At 35.6% G+C, this 13,671-nt stretch overlaps 1 protein-coding gene across 1 annotated transcript in view; it reads left to right on the forward strand.

Moving 5' to 3' along the window:
- Fsn (F-box synaptic protein) overlaps positions 1 to 8,534 on the forward strand; it is a 62,529-nt gene extending 53,995 nt beyond the window's left edge. Inside the window, exon 4 of the mRNA XM_089102651.1 lies at positions 6,783 to 8,534. Within this exon, the coding sequence (XP_088958777.1) occupies positions 6,783 to 6,877 (95 nt within the window). The 3' untranslated portion in view covers positions 6,878 to 8,534. The remainder of the gene's footprint in view (positions 1 to 6,782) is intronic.
- The last annotated feature ends 5,137 nt before the right edge of the window (positions 8,535 to 13,671 follow it).

Raw genomic sequence — 13,671 nt, forward strand, 5'->3', positions numbered from 1 at the left:
GAGAGGAGTAAATCATCCTTGAGCACCATCTTTCTTATGAAAAAAAAAAGTCCTAAATTTCTAAACTAATGTTTAAAAGCATATCCACAATATCATTTTGTCGTGTCGTGATCAATATATCAATAAATTGTGTAAATGCAATTGGACCACGATGTAGAAGCTTCATACAATAGTCTAATGATGGAGAATCAGTTTTCATTATATCGTCCAGCATTCTTTGAGAAAATATCTTCCTTTGAATAGACAACTCTAGAAAATAATCATCTATAATCAAACATTTGTCAATATGAACTAGATTCCTCATGATTCGATCTTTCTCGAATCTATCCATTTTAATAGTCCTAACTCTCTCACAACCAACTTCAGACTAAACCGAATGTCTCCTTTCTACTCTAGAAAATATACGCTTGTCTACTATAGAAAGAAAAAAAAAACCATCGATTTAGAAACATTTTGATGGAGTATAATTACAAAAATAATAATCACTGATGTATATTGTTCTCATCACTATATTTCGGTATGACATCTAATGCTGTCTAAAGGTTAGTGGTATAGAGAAGATTAACTTTTCAATAAAAACATATTTGTTCCTCCTGCTAAAATTTGCTTAATGATATCACGTATCTCGCATACATACTGTACCATTCAAGACATAGTCTAGACCCAGCGGTTATGTCCACAGCTACAGTAGGTACTCGTATATCGTTGCTGCTGCTGCTGCTGTCGGTTCCATCATTAATATCCAATAGTGTAAGTGCACCACTCATTTTTTTTTCACTAATATCCTCTCAAATAAACTATTCTCTTTGAATTCAATTCTCTTACTAACATGAAATACAATGAAAATTACTCCTTATATCCGAATCCAACTACTAATCAAGTAGTTAGTGTGACCGTCGCTCTCTCTCTCTGGCTTTCCTCCAAAAATGGGTGTCATAATAGAAAACATGTCTATCAACCCATGTAGAGTTCATTGTAATAGGCAAATGACCCTGGTAACCCCAATTCGTTTAAAATATACACACATATCTATGCCTTCAGGCGTATATCTGAATGTATACTTTCAAGTAATTGTACGGTTACTACTCGTGATGCCTTGGAAAAAAATTATTACAGCCCCCCCCCCCTCTCCCGATACACAACAGCAACGACCGTGTCAACAATCTATGGTTAGATTTATTCTAAACAACTGCAATAAACAGTGATGAGAGTATGCCATGTAAAGACAGCATAAACTAAAATTGGACATTGATAAAAATTCCTGAACAGTGCGTGTCCGATTATTCCTGAATTCCCCTTTCAAATAAATACATTTATTATCCGCATATCACTTTAGTGAAAAACTAAAATTGGAACTTTTGAGCACAAAAGAGCTTATCTACTCTGTTTTTTTTTTTATAAGAAATGTACATGAAAACCCTAGTACCCTAGTACCGGTGTACATGAATAGCTATACAAATGTACCCTAGTACATCCGTATACACAATACCCTAGTACATATGATTTATTCCGCAAGATTTTCGATCTGTTTTGCTTGATGGTTTGATAAAAGATACATTTCATTCTTTTCATTAAAAAAATATGTTTTTGTCAACAAATTATATTCTGCCTCCTCCCCCCTCTTGACCAATTTCGTTATTGCATTTGTATATTTGTGTCATTTTTGCTTGTTTGACGGATCTTTTCTTGAAATTTTTGGATCTTTTTCCTGTTCATGATAAAATTCATGAACATTGCGTATTCGATTGTTCCTGAGTTCCACTTCCAAATGAACTTGTCTAATCGGGTGTTTTTCAAGAATTATATTGGAAAACCCTATACCCTAGTATAGACTATTTATTCCGTAAGATATTCGTCTATTTTGCTTGATTGTTTGATACAAAATACATTTCATTCTTTTGATTAAAAACTCGTTTTGTAAAAAAAATCATCTTCTGCCTCCTCCCCTTTTGGCTAATTTTTTTGTTGCATTTGTATATTTATGTGTCGTTTTTGCTTGCTTGATGGGCCTTTTTTTTTCTTTTTCGTTGCTTATGAGTTCTCTCTACTCAGAAGTAGTCGACTAAAATATTTTAGTCGACTTTTTATGCTTATTGACTAGGCACATACAATAGGATGTCGTCCGACTTGACCTCCATCCCTCCCCTAAATTTCACATTTTTACGATTTTCCTTATAACTTCTTATATTTTCGATTTTTCGATTTTATATTTTTATATTTTATATTTTTCTTTTTCGTTGCTTATGAGTTTTCTCTACTCAGAAGTAGTCGACTAAAATATTTTAGTCGACTTTTTATGCTTATTGACTAGGCACATACAATAGGATGTCGTCCGACTTGACCTCCATCCCTCCCCTAAATTTCACATTTTTACGATTTTCCTTATAACTTCTTATATTTTCGATATAGTTCTACTCGTTTTTCAGATTTTGATTTAACATCCCTTCTAAAATGTTGGACATTCCTCGGAAATAAATTCCTGTATTTGTGTATTTTGTCGTGCCTGATATGTATCTATTTGTTTTTTGTTTTTCAATATGTTTCTGTTGTCGCCTATCTCCAAACCTTTCAGGCTTAAAAAGAAACGACTCTAGTGAAGTAAAAACTTACAAGAAGGCGTTGCTCCAGACGTTGCTCCAGGCGTTGCTCCTGACTTTACACAGAAAAAAATTAATACACTAGCATTCGTTAATTGCATCAGTGGGCAATTTTATTTATCGTTAAGTTCACACTGGATCGTCTCTTCCCGACTTAGATAAAAATAAAAATTGAACCACTGATTTGCATTGTTATTACTGATGTGTTGAAAAATGTAAAAAAAACGAAAAAAACGGTCCAGTTGTCCACTAAAGTTATTTTTAGAGAATAACTGATTGACAAAGTAACTTAACATTCTTAATTTGGTAACAAAACTGAGATTATAAACTAAAATTGCTCCTGTGTGACTGTCTGTATGGGTAGAGCTAGTTTTTTGCGTCCAAAATACGGAGCACTTGATTGAAATAGCTCAATAAACTTATTTCAAAGAGTAATAAACAATTATTTCTTAATTGGCATTAGGTATCAGGCACGTGCGTCTGAATTTCTTTTGGAGGGAGGTATGCCTTCTGTCAAGGTCGTATCCAGGATTGTTTTAGGGGGAGGAGTTCACAAAAGGATTTTTTTTAGGGGGGGGGGGGAGATTACAAACAAAACTTTAAAAAACCCATCAAAAATTTGCTTATATTCATTTTTGTTACGTTTTTACGATTCGGACAAACATTTCTGGTAAGGGGGGGGGTGTCAAATCTCCCAACCCTCCCCCCCCCTCTGGATACGGCCCTGCCTTCGGTAATGCTAAAGTCGGTACTTCATACCCTGGGTCGGGTTTCTTTGGATATAAGGTCGGGCCAGGAACTTGCTAATTTCACTACTCAAGTAACTTAAAGGTGTCTAAGAATTCAAGTGTAATTGCTAATTTTTGTTCCCTGGCAAATCAGTGAAGTAATGTAAATGCCTCCGTATCTGCAGAGCCTCCAGGCAAACCATTACTTGCTAAAACCATTACGCTTGGAAAATAAAATTCAATAATAAAGAAGAAAACAGTGGATAAATCTCCGTTGATGTATTACCTCAACCCCAATCCCTTCCCCAAGAACCAAAAATATAAATTCATAAGCATTAATGTATATTTTTGCTAAAAAGTATTGATGCCTGCCACGTCTTATACACAGGGAGATTCTATCGTGTCATCTATTTTATTGATGGATTTTAAAGAGTGTCAGGATTATGAAACTGTTTTTCAAACTTCAGATGCTCGTTGGATCTCAAAATTAGCAAGCTGCTACGCCAAGTTTAAATTCAAAGAAGTATCTATCAATGAGTCAATGGATTTATTGAAAAACAAAAAATAGATAAATATCATATAATTGGAACATCTCAATCCATTCCAGCATGCTGAGAACCATAATATTTACATTTTTAAATATAAATACTCAGAGTGGACATGAATCTCAGACACAGTCTTACCTCTCATCAATCAATAAAATTAACCAAGTGCTCTTTTAGTAAGAACCGCACGTCTTCAAGAAACTTTGTTGTATTATCGTTGTATGATTTTATTCTCCCGTAAATAAAGGAGAACTTAGATCTTGCTGTGATTCTTTTGTGATTGTGATTCATTGGAGCTGACAACTCGTTCCTCCTGCAAGTATAAAATCCCAAAAAGTCCCCAAACTGAGTCCCATCCCTGCTAAACATTAAAGATTTCGCAAGAGTTTTATTGAGTTGTATAATAGCCAGGAAAACTAGTCATTAATTATGCTGTTATCTATTTATTTTTTATTTTTGTCTGTTAACTAAGTTTTGAATCATCTTTTTCTTATGTATTTTGTCTTATGTTTGACGTGAAGGTCAGATTCTTTTGATATGATATGTATATATTCTAATGCTATTTGTGACGTAAAATTTAAATTTGGCAATAATGCTGTGAAAGAACTTTTTATATTAAATTCTATTCTAAGTATCCTAAGTGTGACCATCATATCGAACCATGATATTCTAACCTAACCTCAACGACAAAGAAAGGAACATCACAACGCTAATCAAAACAAGTAGTAAAGATTACATGTTTAACCGCTCAACAACAGTCATATACCTCCTACTTCAACATAACTGTCTAAAAAATTGATGTTCAAATAATTTTATTGAGTGATTTTAAATAATGCCAGAAATAGAGAACTGTTATAGCGAATTTAGATGCAAAGAAGTAACAACCACAAGTCTTCAAAAAGAGCGAGAAATACTTCTAACCCAGCAAATAATGCAGACAGCACACAAAGCCGGTGTACGAAAGACAAAAAAAAGATCCCCATGTTATTTAAAACAAGTAATAAAAATTACATGTTCAAGCACTGGACAACAGCCCCATACATTTTACTTCATATATCACTGTCTAAGAAGGGGGTGCCACGGGTAATAATTGATTTTACAGTAATGTTTTGAAATAAGTTTTGACAAAGTAATTTTTAGGTGGGCCGTTTTGTATTTAGAGATCAATGTTGAGTTTAGAAAAACTCCTACATTATTCATTTGCTAGACCACTTGTCCTTAATCCTTTAACAAAATATAAACAGGTTTAGTAAAACGAAAAGAAGAAACAGTATTAATCAAAGAATATGATTCTATTTCAAGAGGGGGAACTGGCGATAACGTCGACGAAAAAAAACTCATCGCCATCTAGTGTATGGTGATACTCGGCATTTTCTTAATTATAATAATGAGAATAATTAATTTAATTTTTGTTCGTGCAGTGGTGCAGTAGGTTTGACCTTAGCTTGGTTATACGTGACCCAGAGATAAAACCTGGCTGTAGCAACACACTGCAGGGCCGACGCAGGGACCTTAGTAGTCAAGAAGCGTTGCTAATCCGATTACTTTACTTTATTAATTTAATTTGTGCAGCCGGTAAATTAGTGTAGTAATTTGTGTCTGATCTCAGATCCTGACAGAAAAACGATTGCAAAGCTTGAAAAATAGCAAGTTTCGCCAGATTCTAGATGGTGTTGAGGGTTCTTTTGCCGACACTAGCGCCAGTTTCCACTCTTATAAGCTACTTATACTCTTTGTTGCGGATGCTAATTCTGTAATATTACTTTCCATGTGAAAAACTAATTTTTCTTGTTGTTCAATGTAGGGGAGTGTAATTTTCCTATATTGTGTAATCCGCTTTGGAGATTATAGAGCTGTAGCTTTTATTTCATTCTGACACAATTTTTGTAGTGTTCCGGGCTAGTTTGCAAAACTCCCATAAATTTCTTTTCCCAGTAAAACTTTTACCCTTAATATTAATTGAGATAATAGCTTAAAATGGTGATTGTTCCTCAAAGCAAAGCAATGAATCTGAAAATGACAATAAGGTCTATGGTCAGTAAAGGAAACAAAGAAAACAAAAATAAAACGAATATTTCGCCCGTATAGAACAAGGCGTCTTCAGCCTAGAAGATGAAGAAAAACAACAAAACAACTAGAATCTAAAACTAAAATAATGTGAATAAAAATATATATAAAACTAAAACAGACTAACTAAAATGAAGTTAAATACAATTATTCGCATATACAATTGCCAGCTACCCTCTTGAACGTCAGAAAAGTAACTGTTACTTTTCTGAAGTTCAAGAGGGTAGCTGGCAATTGTATATTTAAGTAATTGTACATGTATTTATTTTAGCTGGTTTATTTAGTTTTAAATATATTTTTTATTTACATTATTTTAGTTTTAGATTCTAGTTGTTTTGTTTGTTGTTTTTTTTCATTTTCTTTTCTCTTTTTTTTCTACGCTGAAGACTCCTTGTTCTATATGGATGAAATATTCATTTGATTTTTGTTCTCTGCGTTTCCTTTACTGGTCATAGACCCGTTTATCATTTTCAGATTCATTTTTTTGTTTTGTCATGGCTGGCCAGTTCGTCTTTAGATCTTTGATTCTTCCTCACTTGACAGTTTGTTTCAATTTTTTTTTTTCGTCACTATGGGCAAGAGTTGCTTTTTGCTAGGCCGCGCCATAGGCTGCAGTCATGATGTGTAGAAGTAAATTTAAATGTGAAAATCTCTTTTGTATGGGTTTTATCTTATTATTTTAATATTTCATGTAGTTGTATCGTTTTGCCTTTTTCTTCAAGGTCACCGTTGATTTCAAGTATAAATGGAAATTTACAGAATCCTCTGTTTTTCTGGTTACTTCGGAATCAAAATTCTGTTTCGTCAAAGCCAGGATTCTATATTTACCTCTTTTCTTGTTTCAGGACTGCCAAGGAAGCGACTCTTCCCAGCTGTTTCTGCTGTGTATGGTCATACAGAAGTTTCAATGGTCTACTTAGGGGAACCCTTTGATGGTTAATTTTGTTTTCCTAACTTATTTATTTTGTTATTTATTCAACTAGAATTAGGCCAAATTGATTTACTGTTTGTAAGAGTCAGTGGAGGAAAACAAAAAAGACACATTTTGGTTATGATCTACCAGTGATTTGGAGGGTGAATTCTGGAGAGACGCAAAAGTGTCAATGGCCCAATTTGGGCATTCCTTTGATGGTTAATTGCTTCTTTTTTTTCGAACTGCAATTGGGTGAACTAGTTACCAAATTTTTAATCTTTTGACCAATTAAAATAAAAAAAGGTATTTCACTGGTTTTTGTTCTAATCTGCTAATGATCTGGGGATATTTTTTTGGATTTTTTTTGTGTTTACTTATGATTTTAAGCATAGATATCTTGTTAAAGAATAGTGCTTAAGTATTGTTTAAGTATTTAAGTTCTTTACTTTAGAGCTCACCCAGGTGTTTAGTCGAGAAGTCATAGTTGCCTGTCACTACAATATAGTTCCCGACATTAGTAATCTTAGTTCCTCTGTCAAATATATAATGCTGTCTGGCTTTTGTTTCGAAATGCTTAGATTTTGACGATGATTTCTGTATTTTCTGATAGTTTTCATCTCATTTGTTACTTTTTTGTTTTGTTTCGAGTTCCTCCCCCCTCCCTCCCCATAATAAATTCTTGTATACTTGTCTAAAATATGCGAAGTTGAAAGTCAGAAAAATCAGTAAAAGTCAGGACATACTCCTTTGCGGAGAAGAGGAATTGTTTTATTACCTCTTTCAACTCCAAGATCAGTAACCCTCCCCCCCCCCCCCCAACAAACATTCCCATGAAATTTCCGAATCGATCCTCCAGCTGTGAGACAAAACAGGGTACAAAACTGTGGAGACAATAACTATAAATTTAGGATTTGCAGTGATAAAAGATCCCCCCCCCCCATTTAATCGAATTCTGTCTCTGTTTGTTCGTGAAAAATTGTCTAAAACCAATCTTTTGTTCAGAAATGCGACTTTTACCCTTAAAGGGATGTCAATATTTTACTTTTTATTGACGAAAGAAAAAGCCTAACGTCGAGCTCGAACCCGCAACCCCAGATTGGGGGTTTGATGTTCATCTGGTTTACCGGGTTAGTTGGTTAGTTTCATACATTTTTAATCTTAATATTTATAAATAAATGGGTTTCCTATAAACGGGCTTTCTCTAGGGGACAGACACTTACCAATAACAAAGTAAGATATTTCTGCTATATAGCAACTAGCCATCTTTAGTGAAATAGAAAAAAAAGACATTGAAATAACTGTCAATAAAACAAAATGTTCAATAAAAATCAAATTAGCCCTAAAACTTCAAATTATAATGAAACATAATAAGGCAGTGTGGTCTTCGTAGTCACTTGTGTTTAAAGAAGAAATAATCTCAAAACTGGATGATTCTCAAAATTATCTAAAAAAGTGTAAAGAGTAGATTTAAATCTATTGTACTTAGGGTGGTTCAATTAAGCTTCATTTGGGTCCTTTTTTCATTATTTCGCGTAATTCTTATGATCTCCTTTTTTCCTTACACCTGTTGAATGTACTTCCATGATTTTTAGACAAGAAACTAATAAAATTGAAGTGATCTATATTTTTTTTACTTTCTTATTTTGACATGAACAGTAGACTAGATTTAAAGAAGGACATAGCAGTGAACGGACATATTTGTGAATTTTAGCAAAATAGGCTAATGATTTGCTTAAGTATTAAAAATGATTGTTGAGGTAATTTATTGATTTGTTTTGGTTTCAAGCCATAGTCAAGGTTTCTGGTTTATCCTTATCCCTGACCTATTTTTATTGAATCTGAAGTCTTCTGGTGATAATCTTCTGGTGATCTGGTGATTCCCCATTTATATAAATGTAAGTATAAAAAGGCCTCAAATTTAATAAAAATAGTGCAAGAGTCAGAATAAACCATGTTTATATTCTTCATAGTTCACACTTCTTCATTTCTTCACATTTATTCATAGTTCTTTTAGTAAAAAGATATCTGAACTCTTAAGGCATGCTCAAAGACCTTCTTTATAGTACTAAACTCCCAATAGGGGTAAAATAGCATTGAGAAATCTGAGATGATTCATAATCCGTCCTGGGGCGGTTTCCTAGAATTGTAATCCCAAGGTTACAAGGGACTTTTATTGTTCTTCTCTGAATCATGTCAATATACAAGGTCTATTCAGCCCACGAAGAAAACACGCTTGTAAATTGCTTAAAGTAGTGTTGTTTGGGGTCTATAGTATCCCAAGGTCTTTGGGCACGACCCTAGGTAACCCTTCGATCTAGTGTCTAGGATCTGAGGCAAACGGAAAGATTCTTCCCAGTTCTGTACTGCCACCTCTAAACCAGTCCTGTACCGCCAAATACCCAGGTATACTCTACCGCCATTTCTTACAAATCTGAATACTTTACACCAATGGTTGGTTCACGACTTTTTTTTTTTTTTTTCATATGCACTAGATGGAGATGACACTCGGGTTTTTCTTCCCACGAAGAAAACACGCTTGTAAATTGCTTAAAGTACTGTTGTTTGGGGTCTATAGTATCCCAAGGTCTTTGGGCACGACCCTAGGTAACCCTTCGATCCAGTGTCTAGGATCTGAGGCAAACGGAAAGATTCTTCCCAGTTCTGTACTGCCACCTCTAAACCAGTCCTGTACCGCCACATACCCAGGTATACTCTATCGCCATTTCTTACAAATCGGAATACTTCACACCAATGGTTGGTTCACGACTTTTTTTTTTTTTTTTTTTTTTTTTTTTTTTTTCATATGCACTAGATTGAGACGACACTCGGGTTTTTCGTTTTAAAAGAGAGCTGTGTTTTAGTATAATGCAATATATTAGTTAGTTGGGTGGAGGGGACCCTCCTCCTTCCCCTAGACTCCCTCTATGGATTTTGAAAAATGCCTTTAGTGGGGGCCAGTGGCGTCGTTTAGGCCATGCTCGTTTTTAATGTTAAAAAAAGAAACACAAGAAAACAAGGGTCAATTATATTTCCTAATTTGTTCCACTTTAATATTTATGCACATTTATCGCCTTTTAGACCTTATCCTGAAGTAAATAGGTGAGCCTAGTCAATGGCAAAATTGCGAAAATTGAACTATACTTGCTGTTTCGCTACGCTTGCTCAGGTCATATTTGTTTCCCTGGTTTTAAAAGTTGTTTTACTTCCTAAAATGTTTAAGTTAATGATTACACTATCTTGTTTCGAAGCTTTCAAAATTGGATTTGAACACATCCTCTACATCTGGAAACAGGACAGAAATGGAATCACTGAAGAATAAGAAGTTATAGGTACTGTGAATATAATTTCCTGATTGATAAAGAAATCATAGAACAAGAAAATTTTATAATAATATTCACACTATAGCTAGAAAGGTTAAATCGGATGTAGTTTGGTCATGGTAGTTGGAAGGGGGATCCGTTCCAGGCATGATTTAATTGTTTTTGATTTTACTTCCAGTATTTAATCAAAACTCCAATATAGCTCCAACTTCTCTTTTTTGTAATTGAAACACCTATTAAGGGCTGATAACATCGTATTTCTTACGTTTTGGATTCACATACTAACCCATAAATGTAGAACTGCCTCTATGTATAATACCATGCTGACGTCTCACGTTTTTCGCTTTTCTGAATTTTTTTTAACCAGCTCCAAAAAAAGAATTGACATCAATGTACTATGGGTTATTACTGAAATTAGTCGCATTTCACGCAACGCCAGAGCTACTTGTGGGACATTTATCTCTGTAGCTGGATGCTGCAAGAAGTGAATTCGAATAATTCATGCATTGTTGTAGAAAAAGACCTTGAAAACCAGCTTTAATTTAATTTAATGTTTCGTATAAAAGCAGAAGGACTATTTTTGATGTTTGGCTTATCTGCAAGCCTGAAAAACTATTCTTTATGCCAACCAAAGAGTTGTCTCTAGCCGAGTGGCTGGCACGCTATATTTGAAATCCTTTGCCTGTGAGGACATGGGCTCAAGTCCTGGTGTCGCTGGTTGTTTGGTTTGGGACGGAGGTTCAGCGGCGTGACTCTGTAAGCTCAGCCAGATTCGATCAAGCTCTAAATGGGCACCCGGAGAAATATGGGGAAGGGAAACTATATGCAGTACTTGCTTGCCTTCAAGCTTCAGACATAAAATATAAAAACGTATACTCCTTCTGATTATCGAAAAACAGCTAACTCTTATTTTGAAAGTACTCGGATACACGTCGTGGAATTGTTTCCAGATCAGCAATGGCTGGGAGTTCCGGGCACTTACCAATTAAACAAAATAATGTTCAAATAGATTTTCAAAACTGCCATCACTGCGGTGCTATCCACTGAAAGCTGGCGTTCTGTTACTCGTGTTGACTTGGTCATACCCTCTATTATGAACTAAAATGCGAACATTCAAGTTGTTTGGAAATGCAGCTCCATAATCTTGCGTTAAAATGCGCCCAGGTCGTGTCTTTGACACCCCTCGCTGTCTACACTTTGCTCAAAATCAGAACTCTGATATAATGCTCTGATATAAGCTGTTGTATCATTTTGCTTGACATTTACTATTGTTAATTAAATAAAAACTTTTTCCACAAAATAAGTTTTTCAAAGAAAAGTAAAGAACTCCATTAAACAAAAAATGAGCAAAAATAAAATCAAATAATCTACCAAGCGTGAAACTACCACAAATCAGCATCGATAAATAAATGAAACCCAAAACGAACAGAAATCAGAGGCAACGCTGACGCTGTAGCGTTGCCTATAGTAAAGGCCATACGGCTCCAATGTTTTATTATTATTTTTTTTCCCCAGAGGCACTTCATATTGAAGGGGTCGTCGTAGAAGCTTCAAAAAAGGCTCATTCGATTGGAAATCGAGAGTTCTAGTGCCCTTTTTAATAGTCGAAAATGATTGTAGGGCAACTAGCCCCCCCCCACGCCCATCATTTCCCCAATCCCATCCAATCAAAATTTTGAAATAGGCATTTTGTTCAGTGTAGTTGATTTTCAGATAGAAAATATATTTTTGAGGAGGACACCCCCCCCCCCCCACACACAACCCTCAGGATAAGGGTTTTAAGTTATGCCCTGGGGCATATAAGGTTTTTATAGAAGGCGTTGTCGTAGAAACTTCAAAACAGGCTCATTCAATTGGAAATTAAAGAGCTAGTGTCCTTTTTATTAGTCGAAAGTGATTGGAGTGTAACTAGCCCCCCTCCACCACACCCATCAATTCCTCAAACACATCCAATCAAAATTTTGAGATAGCCATTTTTTTTAGCGTAGTCGATTTCCAGATAAAAAATATATTTTTGAGGAGGACACCCCCCCCCCCCCCACCCTCAGGGCAAGGGTTTTAAGTTATGCCCCGGGGCATATAAGGTTTTTATAGAAGGCGTTGTCGTAGAAACTTCAAAACAGGCTCATTCAATTGGAAATTAAAGAGCTACTGCCCTTTTTAATAGTCGAAAGTGATTGGAGTGTAACTAGACAACTCCCCCCCCCCACGCCCATTATTTCCCCAAACACATTCAATCAAAATTTTCAGATAGCCATTTTTTTCAGCGTAGTTGATTTACACATAGAAAATATATTTTTGAGGAGGACACTCCCCCACAACCTTCAGGGCAAGGGTTTTAAGTTATGCCCTGGGGGCATATAAGGTTTATATAGAAGGCGTTGTCGTAGAAACTTCAAAACAGGCTAATTCGTTTGTAAATTAAAGGGCTTGTTCCCTTTTTAATAGTGGAATGTTATTGGTGTGCGACTAGCGCCCCCCCCCCCCCGCCCATCATTTCCCCAAACACATCCAATCAAACTTTTGAGATAGTCATTTTGTTCAGCGTAGTTGATTTTCAGATAGAAAATAGGTTTTTGAGTAGGACACTCCCCCAGAACCTTCAGGGCTAGGGTTTTAAGATATGCCCTGGGGGGCATATAAGGTTTTATAGAAGGCTTTGTCATAGAAACTTCAAAAAAGTTTAATCCGATTGGAAATTCACATTGATATTGCCCTTTTTAGTATTCAAAAGTTAATAGAGTGCAACTCGCCCCCCCCCCCTCCCTAAGCCCATCATTTCCCCAAACACATCCAATAAAAATTTTGAGATAGCCATTTTTGTTCAGCGTAGTTGATTTCCAGATTGAAAATATATTTTTGAGGAGAACACTCCCCAACAACCCTCGGGGCAAAGGTTTTAAGTTATGCCCTTGGAGCAGTTAAGGTTTTTATAAAAGGTGTTGTCGTAGAAACTTCAAAACAGGCAATTTCGATTGGAAATTAGTGGGATATTTCCATTTTTATTATTCGAAATTTTTTGGAGTGCAGATAGCCTCCCCCCGCCCTACACCCATCATTTCCCCAAACACTCCCATTCAAACTTTTGTGATAGCCATTTTGTTCAGTGTAGCTGATTTCCACATAGAAAATATGTTTTTGAGGAGGACAATCCCCCACTACCCTCAGGGCAATGGTTTTAAGTTATGCCCTGGGGGCATATAAGGTTTTTATAGAAGGCGTTGTTGTAGAAACTTAAAAAAAGGCTCATTCGATTGGAAATTCAAAGGGATAGTGCCCTTTGTAGTAGTCGACAGTGATTTGAGGGCAACTAACCCCCCTCTCACGCTCACCTTTTCCCCAAACACATCCAATCAAAATTTTAAGACAGCCATTTTATTAAACGTAGCTTTAAGTTCTGGACATTAGGTCTTTGAGGATTACAACTCCCCCAAAGTCCTTAGGGCAAGGGCTGTAATTTAAGGATTCTCCGAATCCTTCATATTATTTCTTATGGAAGGA

Source organism: Artemia sp. Qi Xiang Cuo, chromosome 16, assembly GCF_049724085.1.
Source record: "Artemia sp. Qi Xiang Cuo chromosome 16, ASM4972408v1, whole genome shotgun sequence".
NCBI classification, from domain to species: Eukaryota; Metazoa; Arthropoda; class Branchiopoda; order Anostraca; family Artemiidae; genus Artemia; species Artemia sp. Qi Xiang Cuo.